Source organism: Rhamphochromis longiceps, linkage group LG9 (assembly GCF_057381845.1).
Source record: "Rhamphochromis longiceps isolate RC_006_pf linkage group LG9, R_longiceps_female_GT1.1, whole genome shotgun sequence".
NCBI classification, from domain to species: Eukaryota; Metazoa; Chordata; class Actinopteri; order Cichliformes; family Cichlidae; genus Rhamphochromis; species Rhamphochromis longiceps.
In genome coordinates this window covers 1,133,698-1,155,316 of record NC_140565.1, presented here as the reverse complement: position 1 = coordinate 1,155,316, position 21,619 = coordinate 1,133,698, and the positions used below count along the sequence as shown (strand labels likewise).

Sequence of the window (21,619 nt, the reverse complement as noted above, 5' to 3'; positions counted from 1 at the left end):
CTGTCTTCTCCATTTGGATCGGTCTTGAGTCTCCTCTGGGGTGAGAGCCACTGCGCGCATGTCTTCGGTCTTTGTATCCATCCACCGCTTTTACAGTTTTCCTTGCGGTCGGCGGCCTCCAGGGTCGAGTCGGAGGGCTGTTCTTGACACCAAATTCTCCTTACTGCACATGACGTGTCCATGCGACCATAGGCACGCTTCCCTTATCTTCCTTTCCATCAGGACAACTCCGAGTCGTTTTCGAACACCTTCATTAGTCACACGATCCACGCGGATTAAGCCCATCATCCACCTGAGCATCTTCATCTCCATAGCATTGAGGATCTGCGAGTGTTTCCTGGTGGCTGATGAAGCTAGCCTCCTAACGCAGGCTGTTTAAGCTAAGCAAGCTGCTGTTTCACATAATAAACCCTGTCAACCACTGTCAGAAGAAAATTGTACATAGCATGATCAGCTACATGAAATGTGTTTTTTATTGATCACTAAGCAATCCACATGTCTACGTGACCTTTTACATGAACTCTTGTGTGATAAACTTTTTTAGCATTTAACAGCTTCCACTTTTCTAAGAACATACAGACTTAGAAAAGGGGAACCTCAGCTCTAAGTTCTTGGAATAACTTTGTTACCTTTGTACACACACAAGCTTGTATAAATAAAGAACGCAGACAGTGACAGAGCGCGAGTCCGTGAGTGCCTCCTGCGAGGACGAGCGCTCTGTGGCCGCCCTCGCAAGTAAAGACAACTCCAGTGTTTGTGTTTTCTAACTCGGGTGTCTCAGCTGAAGAACTGTGGGGCGATTCTTAGAAATCCCCTGTCAACCACAGTACTGCCTTCTGATTTAACAGTTAAAGCAGTAGAGATGAGCTGTGTTTTCATGTGCTTGGAACTCTAGCTTCATTAACCAGGCTAGCTGTTAGCTTATAGCTCACGCTAGCTAACCAGCGAGCAAAAGGGCAGCCGAAGCTACGGACACAACACCCACAAACTTACACTGAAAGAAGTGATATTGTCTCCTTTTAAATATAGCATATTATATTTTGGTATATCTTTTCAATTCAAATGAGTAATTCCTGTCTACATATATAATTCGAGTAACTCCAGAATACATTCCCTGCGTTTTAATCCAATTAATTTTAGTTAATTAAATGTAGCTCAAAATGCTTAAGTATGTTTTTCATAGCATCCTGCTGGGCCATTTTGCGCATGCGTTAGGACAGGCTACCATTTTGCGCGCGGACTGAAGAAGCGGACTCTTTGTGTGCTGCAAGCAGGCTCAAGTTAATCGCACAACTTCATATAAAGGTGGTCTAGCTTCGGTAAGTAAACCTTTTACAGTCGTTTTTGTTTTATTTTTTTACCTCAGTCAAAGCATGTTGACTCTTTAAGACGTGTGCACATGGAGAAAGAAGTCTAAGTAGTTGTACAGCTCTGAACTTTGTCGTGATTTGACTTAAGCTAGCTATGTGCTCTATTAGCTACTGCTCTATTAAAAGAGTAATTGTATTGATGCGTTAAAATGTCATATGTTTTTAGCTTAGTTCTTGTGGCACACTTTGTACTAACAAATTATGGAACGAGGCAATTTCTCTGTTGTAGTTAGCTGTAAAGTTCACTGTACAGTCGCCTGCAGTTTTAAGTTGAGAAATCGTCCCTCCCGCCACAACATTGGCATTAAGGAATAGTCGGGCGGGGGAGGGGGCTTCTGAACGCACCTGCACAGTCAGGGTGCAGTAGGAAATAAATAAGTAGGATTGGCGTTGCACAACGTCTTTTGTGCAGAAACAAATAATGGTTGTAAACTGTGGAGGAGAATAACTCAGTGGTTGCCAAAAATGTGAGATCAAAAGGCACTGAGAGTGATGTTTGTCAGAACTGAAATTAACTCAGAAAAGAAGTTGCTTCACTTGATAGAGCTGTTGAGTGCGAGACCTGTCAGCGGTCTGGTTTAGCATTTGAAGCCTCGCTACCTGCTTCCAAACCGCTGCATTTAATCTCAGAGAAAACTAACACAGAAGTAAAGCAAGTGTGTAAGTTCATCTCTTTATGTTTGCATAGTATTTTCATGTTGAGCTTAACAACCGATGTATGGAGCCACAGCTGGACTGGCTGTCGGAGTTTTGTATTGTGGGGGAAAGGAAGCGATTTGTTTTATACTTCAGCTAGAATGAAAAAAGACACAAAGCTGGAGTTATTCGGTGTCTTCATGCTGAACAGCTAAAACTTCTTCCCTCATTCTCCCCCCTCCCTCTCCTGTTGCTACTTCAATCATGAAACTGATCGATTATCAGCTGATCGGCTTTTCTGTCGCTAGTCTCTCTCATTTGTTAGTCACCCAGTTTGCGCTAGAAAGAGGAAAACGGCAGATAAACAACAGCAGCACGTTTAAGCTTGATAAGCTGTTGCTAGAATTTTTTTTAATATTACTTCTAGTATCCGCTTATGTTTTCTGGAGCCACAGCCGTAATAGCTGCTGGTCATGATAGTTTGGATATGTGGTGAGAAGGAAACATGAAGGTGAAACCAGGAGAAGTTTTTACTGAATCATTAGAGCTGAACAGGTAATGAAGAAACAGGTTTACATTTTAGGTCACATGAATGAGTTGAAGTTATGAACTGTTTCTGAGAGACAAATAACACCAGGATCCTTTTTTAGGTAGCTGACAGCTGGTAACTGTGCAGGGGCGGGTCTAGCAAAGTTTTGCCAGGGGCCAGGTAGGGCATTAACAGGGAAAGGGAGACACAAAGACATAATTTCTTTCTTATTCTCATTTAAAATGTCTAGCTTTTAATAAATAATTATTCTAAATCTTACTACCAAAGTGGTGATCTGGTTAAATGTATAGAGATCCATTATTGTATGTAGTAAATATTAAGTCTAATATATGCCCTAGTAATAGTAGTACATATAGCACTTTTTCCTTTGGGAAGGTACCATCTGCGCTGTCTGCCACTGTATTGAAGAAAAATGTTGAATCTAATTATTATAGAAAAATAATTGATTTCTGTGCATTAAAGTAGATTACGTCAATTAAGCATTATCAGGCGGAGGGTGCGGGGTGATTTCCTAATATTTTTGCTGGGAGTTGGCAGCCCTATTAGTTAGTTTAATATTTCTATGTACTGTTTAGAATACCTGAATAAGGAGGATGGTGTAAGTTTTTTAGGTTGATCAGTATTGCTGAAGTATAAAATATTTTGGGTGCAGTGTATTTTTTGCATACAGGTATAACAGAATAGCTTTAATGTTTTGTTTTTAAAACTGAGTATGAACTTATACAAAATGCAGCAAAATATTTATAAAAACAATTTTATTTATTATAAAATACACTATATCGGATTCATATCGGCAGATAATCAAATTTATGATATCGGTATCGGACATAAAAAAGTGGTATCGTGCCATCTGTAGTTTGCACAGAGGCACAAGTAAGATTTGTTTTGTTACAAGGGAGTATCATGAAGTAATGCACTAATGGCTTGGAAACGGTAATTGTTTGTCTTTCTAAAGTTTTTTTTTTTTTTATTTGTCTTCCTTTTCTGGCAGATTTTCTTCCCCTTATGTGTTACTGTTTATTCAAGAAGATGGTGTTATTTTGGTAAGTACATGCAAATTCCTTACATATTTATCACAACAGTATTTGTCACAGTATTGCAGGGACAAGTTTATCTATCTCATCTTAAGGGTTCTTGTGATTATTAATATTGATATTAATTAATATCAATTAACCTTCCTGCCTTCTTGGGACCTTTTTGTGCCACTGCTATGTGTTAAATGGCTGCCATTTCCACTGTGTTCAGTGGAATATAACCAAACTTGCCACAGGATAGTTTTTACCTGTCAATGTTAATATTCCAGTGTGAATTCCTTAAATCAGCCTAAAATGGCTGAGCAGCAGAAATCCCCACACCCATCACCCTGGGGACCATTTTCTGCCCATTGACTTCCATTATAAACGCTATTTTTCAACCCCAAATTATCATCATATGATTTTATTTTTTCTTCTTTTCTTGGATGTCAATGAAGACTCAGGGCCTTGAAGTTTTAATTTTTAAATTGCAAAAAAAATGCAAAAAAAATAATGGCAGGTCAAAATGTATGTTGGTGCCAATCTTTGGTCCATCTAAAGGCCTACTTATAATGACAATCACATATTACTTCAACTGGTTTTTTGTGGAAATATTTAGTTTCGTTTTTTGGTTTTTGGGGCTAATAACACAGGGCGCTCATGTAATAACACTGGGATTTGAAGGGTTAAAACAACGAAAATATAATTAAAACTTTACATGAATATTTCAGGGAGAAGTAGTTTTACAAGGTTGGCTAATTTAAAGTGGAATAAAATATGGATATATGGTCTTTTTATGGCGTGGCTGAGAATGGTCCCTAGGGTGATGGGTGTGAGTTTTTTAAAGGATGGCAGGAGGGTTAATATATATGATTAAATTTCTTTTATCCAGGACAAAAGAAAAAAAAAACTTGCGAAAGTGAAATGAAAAACAGGAATTTAGTTCTTGTGAGTTAAGAGGATGCAGAGCATAGGGTTAGATGGAGGTGGATCATTCACTGTGGTGATCCCTGAAGGAAACAGCCAAGAGAAAGAGGATCAGATTGCAAAAAAAATGTGGTTTGTGTGCATACATGAGTCTTTACGGTACCCACAGGACTCCTGAAGTATAAGTACTCTGAAGTTTGCAGAGCAATTTCAGAGATGTTTGGGGCTTACATGGCAAGCATGTTTTTAGTTGCACATCTAAATTTTCTCTGCTCTCTGTTGCTGACGGCAGAGTTCTGCCCCGCTGACCTCACAGGTGAGACACTCCCACCAGTGGACAAAGAGCACAGGAAAATGTGTTGCCAACCACCTGAAACAGACAAATATCTGCTTTTTAAAACCCTTTAAACCCGTTAAATGGACTGATGCCATTCATTTCTTCTTTGATTAACAGTAGTAACATCCTTCACCCACTGTATACTAACCCATATGATAATCATGCTTTATGAAGTGATGGCAATTGCATTGTAGCATTTAATGAAGAAATAACAAAATAATCATACCAATGATTAAGCACCAGTCTTCTTTTTTTCTGTGTGTGTGTGTGTGTGGTGTGTGTGTGATACAGGTAAATGCTGAATTCCAGTGTATTACAACACTTCAACTGGAGATGACCTTCGCGGCACAGTTAGACAGAATTACACCTCAGTTGATGACAGTTTTCCAGAAGAAGGGCGGTGTTTCTGGGCAGAAACTTGCCCACCACTTGCAGATCATGCAAGAGGTAAATCTGAATATTGCAAATTCTATTTGGATTTCTTTTGTCTTAAGTGGCAGGTCACTGGTGAGTCCAATAAGCCGTTTTAGGTGACCAGCCAAACAATCTAAATTTTGAAATTTCTTATATAAATTTTATTTACTATGTTTGAACTGACATATGATAAAATTTACTTATTGCGAATTTCAGACATTGTTCTTTTTTCCAAATTGGTTTAATCAGCAACTCTCTTTAAACAGGCTGAAAGTGATGTTAAAGTGAAAAGGGAAGCAGTTCTCAGGGCGCTTTGCCTCTACCTTGGTGAAGAGGACGGAAGCTTTATTCGGGAGTTCTTTGTAAGTCATTTAAGTCATTGTAAGCAAGTCATCTATACACACACTTTTTAGATAGATATCTGTGTGTGTGTATTACACACACACACACACACACACACACACACACACACACACACACACGACTAGATTGGAATTTAATTGTAGAGTTAATTGTTTTTTCTTTTACCTTTTTATTAAATGTTTAGGACATTGAAGGAGATGATATCCAGAGAGACCTGAAGAAGCACACCATGGGCATTTATGTCATCAACAGGGAGGACGGACAAAATGGACATTATGATGACATTGGAATATTTGTTGAAGGGGAGATAGTCATGGACAACATTGGATCTCTGGCCCAAGCTTGTGCATTGATGCTTGGAGTAATCTATGCACTAAACCTAGCCTTCCCCAAGGAATTGAAGGACTATTATGAATTCATTTAGAAAGTGTTGATGGGATTCGATGGTGAAAAGCTCTCCCCCAAAGTCTTTGGGCTGAAGAACAAAATTGCTACTGGATAGGAAGATTTCTAAAACCACACATCAAGAGAATGCTGTTATGTAAATTACCAATGACTGGTGCTCTTGTGAATAGGAGTGAAACTCTTGTACAACCATCATTTGTTCTGTGTTATGTTTCGATTGAACATTTTAACTTTCAATAATGAATGTTTCACGTGTGGTACATTTGAGTAGCTTGAAGAGCAACTTTGTAATTATTCAGTTATAGCTGCTGCCCTGCGTATAATCAGTGTTAACTCAACCGGATAAAAAAAACAAAAAAAAACCATTCATGATTACCACACTGCAGCACACTGGTAACACTTTAAAGACTTAATTGTTTTGAAGCGAGTATGTTAGGTCAGAAAATATGTAAAACATTCAGAATCTTCAAGGAAGGACTAGAATGGAAAGACAGTGGTCAATAAGCAGTAAGGAAAACACAAGTTTAATTTTAAGTCTAATTACCTTATTAAAATGCAATTTCTAAATATGGATCGCAGAACAGCAAGTCTGAAACTGGTTAGTTTGTGGATGCATCAGTTTCTAATTGTGATACATTATACTGCTGGTAGTGTTTTATTCTTTTATGTAAGGAGTTTGTTTGTTTTTTTCTTTTTTAGAGGAAGAGAAACATTGGTTAACATTTCTCTTGTCTGTTGTTTCTGTTTTGTTTGAATACAGCTTTTTAAAGCTACTAGTTCATAGGCAAAAGTTTTGTAATTTGTATTATACAAATTGCAGCAATTTCCCTTAGAGATGTGGATTCTTATTCTGTTTGCAACAAATTTTGCATTAATAAATGATGTGAAAGAATGTTGTAGTTTTCATTATTGACGTTTTTAAAAACTACAAATCAGGGTAAGCAATATTTTTTAAGTAAACTTAACTTAATTGAAATAGAGAGAAATTAACAATTTGATTGATTTGAATATAAGTTTGGGACATAAGTGTAAAGGAAACAAATTATTCTGGTACATTTAACACGACCTTAGTTGGACTTACTAATAATATTTGACTAAGACGTATCCACAACAGTTAAGTTAAAGTAGCTTAAAAATATATGTTGGTTTTACTCGCTTAAATTAAATTCAGTGTACTTAAAAAATATTTCTGGATTCAAACAAATTTATTTCGTGCAACCACTTGTCATAAAAAAATTGAGTAAATTGAACAAAACATTTTTTTCAGTGTATCTCACCACAACGTAGCGCCGAAAAAATTATGTAATTCTAGTTTAATCAAACTCAGGGCATGAGGAAAACCACCTCCATATCCCCACAGTCATGTGACGGAGCTCTCCACATGTTAGAGGTGGACAAGGCCAAGGTCCAATCCTCCTCCCCAGTGTCCTAAAACTATTAAACATGTCCTCACCGCAACACGCCAGAATAAAATTATTAGTTAATTAGCAAATACTTTACTGCATGCTGAGGTGGCAATTCAGCCATTTAATTTATGTGTGTTGAACTAAGGACACATCAAAAAGTTGCTCGACACAACATTAGCCAGACATCTACCTAACCACAGCTAAAAAGAAATTTAGAGTAAACTTACCGGGGCACATTTCCTCAGGTTAGACGAAATGAGTTTTTTCACGTTGAAATGTCAGTTTGTTTTGGCTCTTCCCACTTTGCCTGCCATAGTGTATAACTGGTCATGTGACTGCATAGCTACATCTGACTCGTGAAAGAGTTACAAGAAACTCCACTGGTGGCATGATCTATTATTTGGCTTTCACAAGAAAACAATCACACAGGGATAAAAAGAAACACAAAGAATGGCAAGAAGCTGTTGTATTATTAACTGCAACAGCCGGTCGCATGACAGCAACGGGAAGCCGACGGGTAAAGAGATCGAATTTTTTTTTCTTTTTTTTTTTGCCTGTCCCGTTTGGTTCTTTTGCCATCAGAATTGTTGTCTAAAGGCAAAGAAAGATGCCCAACGGATTTACTTTACCAAATGGACCATCCCAGCCTTGCCGTAATGGTCTATTTGATTCACCTTTTATTGTTTATTTTATTTTCACTTTGCTAAATACGGAACAGACTTGACTGGGGAAAAGAAAGGGGAGAAAGAAAGAGAGAAAGAAAAACAGCGGGGAAGAGGGACGGGGATAAAGGGCAAAAAACAAAAAACAACAAAATAAGCAGACAAAAAATACGTATATCAATCACCTGGATCACCTGTTGAGAAAGAAAAAAGAGAAAACAAGCAGAAAAAAAGAGCAATATAATAAACAATATCACAATGATATATGGGAATATAACAGTAAATGCTAAATATTAAACATTATTGTGCAGCACGTAAGATCGACAGCGCACAGTGTGCTTTGAGGAGCCAAAAAGGGTGTAGTTTGTGTGTGTGAGCACCCGTGTGTAAAGTAAGTAAAGTAAAATTTTATTTATATAGCACCTTTCAAGATAAAAATCACAAAGTGCTTCACAGAAGCCAAAACCTAAAAATAAAAATCAACCAAAAGCAAGTTTAAAAAGATGAGTTTTTAGCTATTTTTTAAAAGCGACCACGGAGTCCACAGATCTCAGGCTCAAAGGGAGAGAGTTCCACAATCTGGGGGCCACAGTCACAAAAGCTTTGTCGCCTTTTGTTTTCAGCCTTGTGTTTTGGACAACCAGCAAACCCTGGTCACATGACCTCAGGGACCTGCTGGGAATGTATGGATGTAAAAGTTCACTTATATATGTTGGTGCTTGTCCATGCAGAGCCCTGAAAGTCAAGGTCAAAACCTTAAAGCGGATTCTGAATTTAACGGGGAGTAGTGATGGTAAATTTGATTCTTTTTACTGAATCGAGTTTTAATGAGTCACTCACCAAAATGAATCGGATTTTTGGATCATTTGATTCACTGAGTCAGTTGACCAGAGAGTTCAAAAAATGTACATTTTCATGTATGTCCTACTGCTAAGATGAGTGATTCTAAAAGAAAACCACTATTTTATAGAGCAAAAAAGAGCAAAAACATTTCTAAAATTAAGCAATTTACTATCGCAGGTCTTTCCTCCCCACTGCTGTCAGACTCCATAATAAAGACTTTAACTGATCAAGCACACACATCCATACATATGCAATAATACTAAGTGCAATAATCCTTTCTGTCATCGTTGTATTTTTACTCAGTTGTATATAGTATTTGTATTTGTATTCTATTTTTATCTTATTGTATATTTATTTTATTTTATTCTACTGTATATAGTATTTTATTTTATTCTATTCTGTACAGCTGTGTACTGTATTTATTCTTATTGTATTCTAATTTTTGCCTCATAACTTTTGCACTGTCCACTTCCTGCTGTGACAAAACAAATTTCCCACGTGTGGGACTAATAAAGGTTATCTTATCTTATCTTATCTTATCTTATCAAAATTGCTTAATAAACATTTATTTTGTTTATTTGTATTTTATTAGTATTTTCCTTAAATGTGTCAAATATATATTTTCTCATCTAAATGTCCACTGAGCTGTGAGCCAGGGGACGGTAATGCGCCTTAACATTGGTTGCCAACCAAGAAGAAGAAGAAGCTGTGAGCCAGAAGGGATGGGGTGAGTGAGTGAGTGAGTGATTCGTTCGCTCTATGATTCAGCACAGGAGGGAGGGGGTTAGTGAGTCCTGAGTGAATCGCTCGCTCTATGGCTGTGTCCCAATTCGGGGTCTGCACGCTTGAAGTACGCATTTTAAGTGCGATTACGTCACCGCCACGTGACGACGGCTGTCCCAATCCGAAATGTACTTCAAATGCATACTCCAAATGTGCCGTCGATTTCCCCAAATATCAAGCGTGGTCCGGTGCACGCTTCGTGGTCCCATATATCCCACAATTCATAGCGCGGCTGTGGGTGTGGATAATTTTGCCGCAAAATACGGCACACTGCTGTTGGCCACATGTCGGCAAAGTTGTGTGTGTAACCCATATCAACTACTCCCTGTCACATGACCCACGTCAGCTGATTTGAGGTCCCTCTTCTGATTGGCTCCTTCCACGTCGCGGCAACTCTCAAAACCGGCTGTGGAGGGATACTTCCGGGTTCGACTCCTGCTGTGGCTGTGAGCTTATGGCATTTAGAACGGTATTGGAAAACAAAGCGTTTTCTATGGAAGAAATATAGTATCATCAGAATTCAAGTATTTTTAGACATTGAATTTATGACACTGAATTGTTATCCTCCAAATTTCCCTGCAAAAATATTCACCTGCAAAAATTCACCTGCAAAAAATTCACCTGAAAAAAATTCACCTGAAAAAAATTCACCTGCCAAAAATTCACCTGCAAAAAATTCACCTGAAAAAAATTCACCTGCAAAAAATTCACCTGAAAAAAATTCACCTGCAAAAAATTCACCTGCAAAAATTCACCTGCAAAAATTCAACTGCAAAAGTGATGAACTTTAATGACCCAAGCCAGAGCAATCAGCACCAGATCGAGTCGAGTGGCTCTCAGCCAATTAAATTACGCTGTTTGATCACATGACACCGTTAGCCAGCAGTTTGTCTCCTAAAAGAGAGCTGTTTAGAGGTGAGTGATTAAGTTTTTCTCCTAAATAGAGATCATTACAGAACGCCTAGTCCTACTTAAAATCCCATTTATTTTTATTTTATCATCTACTCGAACTAAGGAAAACGTTTGACTAACTCAAAGACAATTTCCACGCCTCCCCTGCCTGACTGCAGAGGCAGTTTTGAATTTAGGAGCAGCAAGATGGAAGCGGCAAACCCTGGCGATTCTCCGGTAAGTATATTGTTTTTTATCTTCAAGTTTGTCTTTTGAAACGTTAATTTTATTTAAATCCGTTGCTCACGTATAAAGTACACAGACGGGGTCTTTGCTCAACTCGTCTGAGGCGTGTCTCACTAAGCGCTACATGCTAGCATCCTGCTAACCGAGCTACCCTTTACATGCTGTGCTTTAGAAAATAGGATAATCGTTAAAAAATACTCCGCAGATATTGATAGATAGACGAACACTGCAAATATAATGTTGTAAACGAAAACGGCCTTTGGTGAAGTGGTAAAATACACCATGAATAAAGCCATAGATTGAATGGCTGCCATGGTTGCAGAACGGCCTGATTTAATGACAAGAATGGGGAAGAGTGAGGCGAAGTGAACCAAAGCCACAAAACACGGTCAGACAAGGCGGCAAAAGGGCAGTGATCTGTCCGTCAGTATGAAGTTGGTGTGTGCTTTGGTGAACAAAAACTCCAGACTGGTAGCAGGAAGATGGGAGACTCGTGTTTCACTGGAATAGTGGTGAATTAAAACATCCTTTGTTGGGGACATTTAGGTGTAAATGCATCCATACAGGTGAGACAGAGGCAGACCAGACAGTGAAGAAAACAAGGCAAACATTAGAAATATTAAAACGGAAATATAGGATTAATATAACATACAATTGGGGAAAATGTAAGGAACACAATGTAAATGATATTGTAAAGTCATTAAAACAGCATACTCTGATTAAAAGAAACAGATAATTGGGTAGGATGATGATGATAATAATAATAATAATAATAATAATAATAATAATAATAAAATAAAAAAATGTACAAGATGGGTATGTATACTTGTAGCCAGAACTTAACAACTATAAAGTTGTAGCATGTCAGTACCTTACCCCATCCATTATATCCACACTTTCAGAAAAGGATATGGTCAATATCTTTACAAATACTATCTAAACTTAAACGGGATATCCCCTCTGCTTCTTCTGCTTCTCGTATACACCCTCAGGGTTTGTGATCAGCCAGCGGCTGATATGATCATTAATCCTGTAAAATAATATTCTTTCGGTTTATGAATCTGTTTGCATGGATTTCTTAATCTGTTTCCACTGTTAGCAGAAGTTGTGGTGTGCTGCTCTCCAAGACTACAAGCTGCGTTAAAGTTGGAAGTAACTGGCCGATGTTCCACTGTTGAAGATAGCTGTGCCCATTTGTTGCACATTGTGGGTATGGAGAAGTTGAGGCCCTTGCAGGCTACCCACAATTTCCCCAAACTGAGCGATTATACATCTTCCTTCCATATTTGTATCTTGTGTCACTAAAAATAATTTTATTTAATTTTATACATTGATTAATGACCTGCAGAATCTCCTTATCATATTAAGTGATTCATAATTGTCACTTTATGCTTTCTCCATCTTGAAAGTGATGACATCCTTGCATTACATCCTTTAGGTTCATTTTCTGCAGGCAGGTTTCTGACAGAGAACAGGCAGATTTACACTATAACATGCAGCGTTCTATAGATGGACACATAAAGAAATGAAAAATTACATGTATGTGCTAACTTTCTAAACACTGTTACATTAATGATTAAGTAGATAAAACATTTATGTCAGCCTTGGCTCATAGTTCATTTAAAGACAAGAACTTTGTGTGTGTTTCAGGTCCTGCACTCTCAAAGACTGAATGAACCAGCATTGCAGCCATGGGTCACTGTGAGCATCACAGGGAAGGTTGAAGCCGCCCACTGCAGCTGTAAGGCCGGAGTCACGGAGACCTGCACCCACGTCACTGCTCTTCTGTTTAATGTAGAAGCAACAGTGATCTGTGGCACAAGGACTGTTACAGATGAACCTGCATACTGGGTTTTGCTGGGTAATATGACCAAGATACAGCCAGAGGTTGGCCATAAGATAGACTTCTCCTCTTCAGCTGCCCAAAAAAAGGCTCTTGATCAGAACAAACAGACCATCTGTAGTGACAGGTAAAAGGAGCCGTCCTCAAAAAAGAAAAATCCCACCTGCTACTGTGGAGGAGTTGTCACTGCTATAATGCCATCATGTTTTATCTAGGGGTCTAGATTTATGCCTATAGTGCACTGCCGTGTAAATAATTTGCATTTACTGAATGAGTATCACTGTTCAAAAATTGAATAAAGAAACAAACTAATTTTTGCCTTTTTTTTTATTAAAACCACTTTATAGAACATCACATCAGTTACAATGTAGAATCCATGTCACTGGAGAATTTTGATTCAATAAACAGTAAAAAGGTGAGCTGTGAAGACCAAGGACAAGTGCAGCTCACAGGTTTTCTATCCAAGGAATCCCAGAAGATTGCATGGTGTCATTGCCCAGCAGTTGTTCGCAGGACATATGGACTCAACCTCAACAATCCCTCACACTGAGCAGCATGAAGTGACAGTGCAGAGGAAAAACTCCCCTTTAACAAGAAGAAACCTCCAGCAGAACCAGAACCCGGTTCAGTACCAGCAGCCATCTGGGTTTGGAGGAGAGAGAGAGACACAGAACTACCAAAAGTATATTTTTTTTTTTATGTGATTGACTGTTGTTGTAATTCAAGCCCTGAGTGTAGAGCAGGTAAGATATAAAGTTGCATCCTAAATTCATGCAGAGTGTTTATTTTATGACTTTTTCACCTGGTCATTTCTTGATGAACAGATGGTCTTTTAGGGTTGACCAAGCTGGTACCTTGACTCTGTTCTCTGCAAGATGTTGCAAAAAACAAAATCATATGGAGACAATATTGGACACAAAATATATAACAATTTAGTTAAATGTAGCATTAACTCATAAGTCTTGCTAAAGTAAACCTTGTATTCTGATTCATCACAGCAGCAGTTCAGTTGGATGATGTCAGTAACTGCAGCAAGTGTCTTGCTGACTGAATAATTACATCTTGCATAATCTGAAACAAACACATAAAGACAGAAACAATTTATAAATTAACGTTTGATAAAATCTAAGAATTAATCATTTATTAGATACCAATATGAATATGTCTACCATAAAACTTGTGTGGAGCGAAGTTACATTCAATCAAGATGGTCTGGCATGCTACAACTTTGTAGTTAAGTTCTGGCTACAAGTATACATACCCATCTTGTACATGTTCTTTAACATTATTATTATTATCATCATCATCCTACCCAATTATCTGTTTCTTTTAATCAGAGTATGCTGTTTTAATGACTTTACAATATCATTTACATTGTGTTCCTTACATTTTCCCCAATTGTATGTTATATTAACCCTATATTTCCGTTTTAATATTTCTAATGTTTGCCTTGTTTTCTTCACTGTCTGGTCTGCCTCTGTCTTGCCTGTATGGATGCATTTACACCGAAATGTCCCCAACAAAGGATGTTTTAATTCACCACTATTCCAGTGAAACACGAGTCTCCCATCTTCCTGCTACCGGTCTCGAGTTTTTGTTCACCAAAGCACACACCAACTTCATACTGACGGACAGATCACTGCCCTTTTGCCGCCTTGTCTGACCGTGTTTTGTGGCTTTGGTTCACTTCGCCTCACTCTTCCCCATTCTTGTCATTAAATCAGGCTGTTCTGCAACCATGGCAGCCATTCAATCTATGGCTTTATTCATGGTGTATTTTACCACTTCACCAAAGGCCGTTTTCGTTTACAACATTATATTTGCAGTGTTCGTCTATCTATCAATATCTGCGGAGTATTTTTTAACGATTATCCTATTTTCTAAAGCACAGCATGTAAAGGGTAGCTCGGTTAGCAGGATGCTAGCATGTAGCGCTTAGTGAGACACGCCTCAGACGAGTTGAGCAAAGACCCCGTCTGTGTACTTTATACGTGAGCAACGGATTTAAATAAAATTAACGTTTCAAAAGACAAACTTGAAGATAAAAAACAATATACTTACCGGAGAATCGCCAGGGTTTGCCGCTTCCATCTTGCTGCTCCTAAATTCAAAACTGCCTCTGCAGTCAGGCAGGGGAGGCGTGGAAATTGTCTTTGAGTTAGTCAAACGTTTTCCTTAGTTCGAGTAGATGATAAAATAAAAATAAATGGGATTTTAAGTAGGACTAGGCGTTCTGTAATGATCTCTATTTAGGAGAAAAACTTAATCACTCACCTCTAAATAGCTCTCTTTTAGGAGACAAACTGCTGGCTAACGGTGTCATGTGATCAAACAGCGTAATTTAATTGGCTGAGAGCCACTCGACTCGATCTGGTGCTGATTGCTCTGGCTTGGGTCATTAAAGTTCATCACTTTTGCAGTTGAATTTTTGCAGGTGAATTTTTTGCAGGTGAATTTTTTTCAGGTGAATTTTTGCAGGTGAATTTTTTGCAGGTGAATTTTTTTCAGGTGAATTTTTGCAGGTGAATTTTTTGCAGGTGAATTTTTGCAGGTGAATATTTTTGCAGGGAAATTTGGAGGATAAAAATTCAGTGTCATAAATTCAATGTCTAAAAATACTTGAATTCTGATGATACTATATTTCTTCCATAGTATGCTCTCCTCAATTCATCGATAAACTCATTTCACCTCAGCGGTAAGTGTCCTTAATATCTTACAACCTTTGGTTGTCAGTAACCAGCCGATCGTTTTCGCGACTTAAAAAATGACTTTGTGCGGCAGCGTTCCCACCGCGAGCAGAACTCCGGTTCAAAAACTGCTGTTTTTGAACACTTTTGTTTACTTAAGCATTTTTATGGGCTTACTTTGAAACAAAGTGCGATTGAATGATTATTGTTATGTGTTGCCTTGAATTCGGCTATGCTGTCTGTTAGACAGTTGTTTTTCTTTATTGTTGTTTTTGTATTGTTTGTAGCGAACGCTACTGGAATGTATAGAGTAAGCTACGTAGCCAAGATGATTAATGATTTAACTGTTGTACATTGATTGATGATGATTTATGATTTGCATTGTTACCTAGACTTGCAGAAGAATATATTTGTTTACCGGTAAACTGAATTGAACTTGATGTGCTAATGGACATTTTTCTGACCTACAGGTCAGGTTTTTTTCCCCCTTTGAATTTGATCTTCTTCATATTGAAGTGGCGAGCCGGTAGGACCATCCTTTGTTTTCCCCTCTTTTCCCCCACTTAGCCGTCTTTGGATTACGGACATATTTCCCCCTTGTATGAAGCTGGACCCTAAGGAGGAATACCTTAAAAGTGAACTCTAAAAAGAAAAGGACCAAAAAAAGGACTCTTAGCAAAAGGACTCTTGCACAGAAAAATCACAGCACTGATTTATTATTTAATTGTGGACATTTACGTTGTGTGTTGTGTTAATTATTTATTCAATATATTTTTGGTACAAGACATTGCAGTTTTTGGTCTCATCATTCACACCATCTGGGCTCCATAAAGAACTATTTCTTCTGCGCGTCAGTCAGTAAATTCATCCATTGCCATAAACTAGTCCTTAAATAACTTAGCGTTACACGTGGCGAGCCAGCCAGGAGCCTGATGGGTGAATGAGGGTTTTTTTTTTTGTGTTATTTGATGTAATTTGATATTCGGTAATTTCTGTGGTTTTGATAAGGTCCGCGACAAGAAAAAATGAAGTTTATTCAGGAAAGTGGGGTCAATGTTGCACATTCTGTCATTGTTTCTGGTGCCACAAACACTGAGAAAGATGAGGAAATTCTTGATTATTTGACACAATACGGTCGTATAAAAACTGTTATATTCGTGGATGACGCAAATAGTGTTTTTTACAAAAACCTGATCGTTGAATATTGTGATAGTTCTGCGATAACTGCTCTTAATACGTTTTTCCCATATACTCATCAGTCAAAGAATCACTCGGCTTTGACTTTTTGTGTAAGATCGCTTGCCGCAGAATGCACAGCCACAGGAGGAGTCAGGACCCCTGCAGATTACCTCGGCGAGCTCAAGCAACTTGCACGCCGCAGCGGCAGGGATTTTCCAGATATTCTGCGGGAAATGATGGGACAAATCAGTGAGCATCTGGAAGGAATCGAACAAGACAGTGACTTAGAGGGAGCCTCAGTCCAAATTGTGGAGCCTGCATCATCTCTGCCTGGCCAGCAGGGGTCGTTGTCTGGACACTCCGCAATCTCTGAGACAGCTACCAGCAATCCCTCACCTGACCAACAGGGGTCACTGCCACATCCACAAAGATTTTCACTGTCACAGACTGAAATGAACCCCCCGGAAATACAAAAGTTAGTGGTGGAGCATGTTGTAAAAACAGACACCGTATCTGCATTCAGACTTCGTCCTTTCTCTGGGAAGATCCCCAAACCAGCTAACGAAACAGATTATGAGACCTGGAGATCTCACATTGAACTGCTGTTAGCAGATCCAAATTTGGCACCTCTACAGATCACTCGTCGCATCCTTGAAAGTTTGCTACCTCCAGCAGCAGATGTTGTGAAAGGGCTGGGCTCAAACACAATTCCATCCATCTATTTGAAAGTGTTGGATTCTGCTTTTGCTTTAGTACAAGATGGTGAAGAGTTGTTTGCTCAATTCCTGAATACGTTACAGGATCCGGGTGAGAAACCCTCTGCTTTTTTGCAACGTTTACAACTCACATTAAACACTGTGATGAAAAGAGGTGGTATCTTGTCTTCAGACTTCAACAAACATTTACTCAAGCAGTTTTGTCGAGGATGCTGGGATAGCGATATCCTAAACAAACTACAGTTGGAGAACTTGAGGAGCGATCCCCCATATTTTGCAGAGCTCCTCCTACTGCTTCGAACTGAGGAGGGTAGACAGCTGGCCAAGGAGAATCTCATGAAGAAGCACCTAACTGCATCCAAGCCTCGTGCCGCTGTTCATTCCCAGAGCACATGTGCTTGTAGCCATTCAGACACCAAGGCTATTAATGAGCTGAAGCAACAGATGCAGAAACTGCAGAGTCAAATGGCTGCTCTTCTCTCACAGAAATCTCAATTCTCCAAGCCAGCACCACCTCAACTCAGATCAGCACAACCAAGACCCAGCAGCAGTGCAACCAGTTCCCAGCCTAGAGCAGGCTACTGCTTTAAATGTGGAGAGGATGGGCACATGTCAGCAGGATGCGCCAACCCTCCGAACCCGACACTGGTTCTGAAAAAGAAGAAACAACTTGAAAAAAGACAGCAGGCTTGGGACAGCAATAACAAATCGTCAAACTAGAGGCAGTCTCTGTGGAGGGACAGACGGAGGCTGCAATCGACCCATGTCCCAGTTACAAGCAGGATGGACGTTCCATCACATTGCCTAAAGGAGTCATTGGAACCAGAAGCACAGCACAGGTCACGATTGGAGGAACTGTATTCAACTGCCTGTTAGACACTGGGTCTCAGGTAACCACCATCTCTCACTCCTTCCACCATGATTATCTTTCTGACCATGAGATACAACCTCTGAAAAATCTACTGGAGATAGACGGAGCAAATGGCCAAGCTGTTCCATACCTTGGTTATGTGGAGCTGAACGTCACTTTCCCTCCCGACTTCTTGGGTTCCACCACAGCTGTTGACACACTTGCCCTGGTAGTTCCTGATGTCCAATCAGCTCAACAGCCGTCAATACTGATTGGTACAAACACTCTGGACTTGGCATATGAGAGAGCATTCTCAGACCAACAACCCTCCATTCCAGCCCCACATGGATACAGAACGGTGCTGAAAATCCTTGAGCAACGATACAGACTGGCCAACAGTAACCATCATGGAATCATCAAGCTGCACACTGACGGACCACAGACCATCCCAGCTGGAAAAACTGTTGCCTTGGAGGGGTTAATTTGCGGACGCTGCCTCCAGGCCGAGAAGGCTGTGTTGGTGGAACATCCAACTTCGTCGCCTCTGCCAGGTGGCTTAATGGTCCCGTCTTGTGTCATGGATTTCCCTTCTCACCAGCCATACCACTTACCTGTGGTAATCTGCAACCAGTCTGATCATGACGTAACCCTCCCAGCCAAAGCCATCATTGCGGAGATCAGTGCCATTCAGTCTATTCAGTGTCAGGAAAGGAGTCATGACAGTATGCCTCCTAACCCTGTGACCTCTGGGTTCAACTTCAACTTTGGTAACTCCCCCTTAACACCGGAATGGAAGAGTCGTATTACTGAGAAGTTAAACGCCCTCCATGATGTCTTTGCAAAACACGACCTTGACTTTGGGAAAACCGACAAAGTGAAACATCAGATAAAGCTCTCTGACCCTACTCCCTTCAAACAGCGCCCAAGACCAATCCATCCTCAAGATTTGGATGCTGTGCGCCAACACCTGAAGGAGCTGGTTGACTCTGGGGTCATCAGAGAGTCAGAGTCACCTTTTGCATCACCCATTGTCGTGGTGCGAAAGAAGAATGGGAGTGTGCGGCTCTGCATTGATTACCGGAAACTAAATCTGCAGACCATCAAAGATGCATATGCATTGCCAAAGTTGGAGGATACTTTTACAGCTCTCTCTGGATCAGAATGGTTTTCAGTCCTTGACCTTAAATCTGGTTATTATCAGATTGAAATGGAGGAGGAAGACAAGAGCAAAACAGCATTTGTATGTCCACTTGGATTCTATGAGTTCAACAGAATGCCCCAGGGAGTCACGAACGCACCCAGTACCTTCCAACGACTAATGGAAAAGTGCATGGGAGAAATGAACTTGAAAGAAGTCTTGGTCTTCATTGACGACTTGATTATTTTTGCACCAACACTTGAAGAGCATGAGAGGAGACTACTGAAAGTCCTTCACCGTTTGAAGGAATTTGGACTCAAGCTCTCAGTTGAAAAGTGCATGTTTTTCCAGAAATCCGTTAAATACCTGGGGCATGTTGTGTCAAAGGATGGTGTGCAGACAGATCCAGATAAAATCTAGACACTTAAGTCCTGGCCGGTTCCAAAGAATCTTAAAGAACTCCGCTCTTTGCTGGGTTTCGCAGGATATTACCGTAGGTTCATCCAAGGCTACTCCAACATCGTTAAACCTTTGCATGACCTTACTGCTGGATATCCTCCATCACAGCGGAAACTCAGAGCCATCTTCAAGCGAGAGCAATATTTGGATCCTAAGGAACCACTTGCCAGTCGCTGGACTCCTGCATGTCAACAAGCCTTTGACACAATTATCAAAAAACTCACGACAGCACCAGTACTTGCTTTCGCCGATCCCCAGAAGCCTTACCTTCTCCATACAGATGCTAGTTCTACTGGGCTAGGAGCTATTCTGTACCAGGAGCAACAAGGACAAAACCAGGTGATTGCTTATGCGAGTCGGGGTCTGTCGAGGAGTGAGTCAAAATATCCAGCTCACAAACTGGAATTTCTGGCTCTCAAGTGGGCTGTTACGGAGAAGTTTCATGACTATCTCTACGGCACCAACTTCACTGTCATTACTGACAGCAACCCACTCACCTATCTACTTACCTCGGCTAAATTAGATGCCACCAGTTACCGTTGGCTCTCTGCTCTTTCCACATTTTCATTCAAAATCATGTATAGATCTGGTAGGCAAAATCCAGATGCTGATGCTCTCTCTCGCAGGCCACATGGAGACCTCTCCAATGACCAGATGTCCCAAAAGGAGATGCCCAACAACATCTGGATCAGTCTTCCTCAATTTCCATCGATCAACACACAGTCAAGGCCCTTTGTGACCGGCAGCTCGTTTATAGTATGGCTGAAAAGATGTCCACCACCGCACTCATCCAGTCACTAACTGCCCATGCCGACAGTTTGCCTGACAGCTTCGTCAACGACACTCAGTTTGCACCTCCTGTTGTTCCTCAGCTGACAAATGCTGAAATCGCTGAGAGACAGAGGGAAGACCAGACCCTGAGGCATGTCATATTGCTGCTAGAGACTGGGGAAAGCCCACCTCCCGTCTTGCGGGATGAACTCCCAGAACTGCCCCTTCTACTCCGAGACCAACATCGCCTGGAGCTCCAAAACGCCATTCTCGTGAGGAGGAGGCAAGTTGGGGACCAGCTCTATCACCAGTTAGTGTTACCTCAGAAATTTCGGGCTGAAGTACTGTCAGAACTGCATGACAAGATGGGTCATTTGGGCATCGAACGTACTCTTGACCTCGTACGTCGAAGATTCTAGTGATGTTTGTACTTTCAGCGTTAACTTGGTTTTGAAAGCGCATATATATATATATATATATATATATATATATATAAAAGCAGCTGGATAGCGTAGTGGTTAGACTACACGCCTTTGGAACAGAGGATCGCAAGTTTGATTCCTGCCTGTATCCAGTAAAGGTCCTAAGGCTAGACCCCCCTATGCTAAGCAAGCCTACCGCAGACATGAGCGAGACAGATAAATATGAAGGCATGCCGGCTCGGACGTCGCCCGGATCAACAAGGTCCGCGTCAGGTGTTGAGGAACCAGGGCACCCTGACGAAAAGTGGGCTACTGGAACAAGAAGGCATCGGTGGGCAAGAGACGAAAACAGGGCGTTGTTGGAATGCTACTACGCAAGTAACCCCGGCGGAAGGGGCTACATGAATAGGATGAGGGACCTATGGATTCTTCGATACCCAACATCCACAATGACGGCGAAACAACTAGTAGCTCAGTGTTCCAACATTCGAAAGAAGGGACTGCTCTCACAGCTAGAGATTGACGAGGTACAACACAAATGCTACGGCAAGGAGGGCGATATCATCACCCCCACCCGAGATTGGGTACATAGCCCCAAGTGCGATAGGAGAAGGATCGTTGAGTGCGAGAGGAACTGACCTGAAAAATAGGATCATGGCCAAGCTTGAAACCTGGATCCCCCGTAGCCGGTTCCCAAGATTACGTGAA

General features: G+C 40.4%; 1 protein-coding gene and 2 long non-coding RNA genes across 4 annotated transcripts; 2 read left to right on the top strand and 1 right to left on the bottom strand.

Moving 5' to 3' along the window:
* Positions 1-1,246: 1,246 nt before the first annotated feature.
* LOC146661490 (uncharacterized) lies at positions 1,247-6,904 on the top strand. Its single transcript, XM_085417966.1, has 5 exons — positions 1,247-1,319; positions 3,548-3,599; positions 5,125-5,280; positions 5,514-5,609; positions 5,795-6,904. The coding sequence occupies exons 3-5, from the start codon at positions 5,167-5,169 to the stop codon at positions 6,032-6,034; spliced, it is 450 nt and encodes a 149-aa protein (XP_085274092.1). The 5' UTR covers positions 1,247-1,319; positions 3,548-3,599; positions 5,125-5,166; the 3' UTR covers positions 6,035-6,904.
* Positions 6,905-10,630: 3,726 nt separating this feature from the next.
* On the top strand, positions 10,631-13,001 carry LOC146661489 (uncharacterized). The gene is made up of 2 exons (XR_014913218.1): positions 10,631-10,837; positions 12,497-13,001. It is a non-coding gene; the product is annotated as an uncharacterized LOC146661489 (long non-coding RNA).
* On the bottom strand, positions 12,999-15,014 carry LOC146661488 (uncharacterized). 2 transcript variants are annotated; one of them, XR_014913217.1, is made up of 5 exons: positions 14,964-15,014; positions 14,751-14,863; positions 13,666-13,760; positions 13,492-13,557; positions 12,999-13,331 (listed from the first exon to the last, which is right to left on the bottom strand). It is a non-coding gene; the product is annotated as an uncharacterized LOC146661488 (long non-coding RNA). The 2 variants fall into 2 exon arrangements; XR_014913216.1 differs by lacking the exon at positions 14,964-15,014 and having other exon boundaries at positions 14,751-14,956.
* Between the last annotated feature and the right edge of the window lie 6,605 nt (positions 15,015-21,619).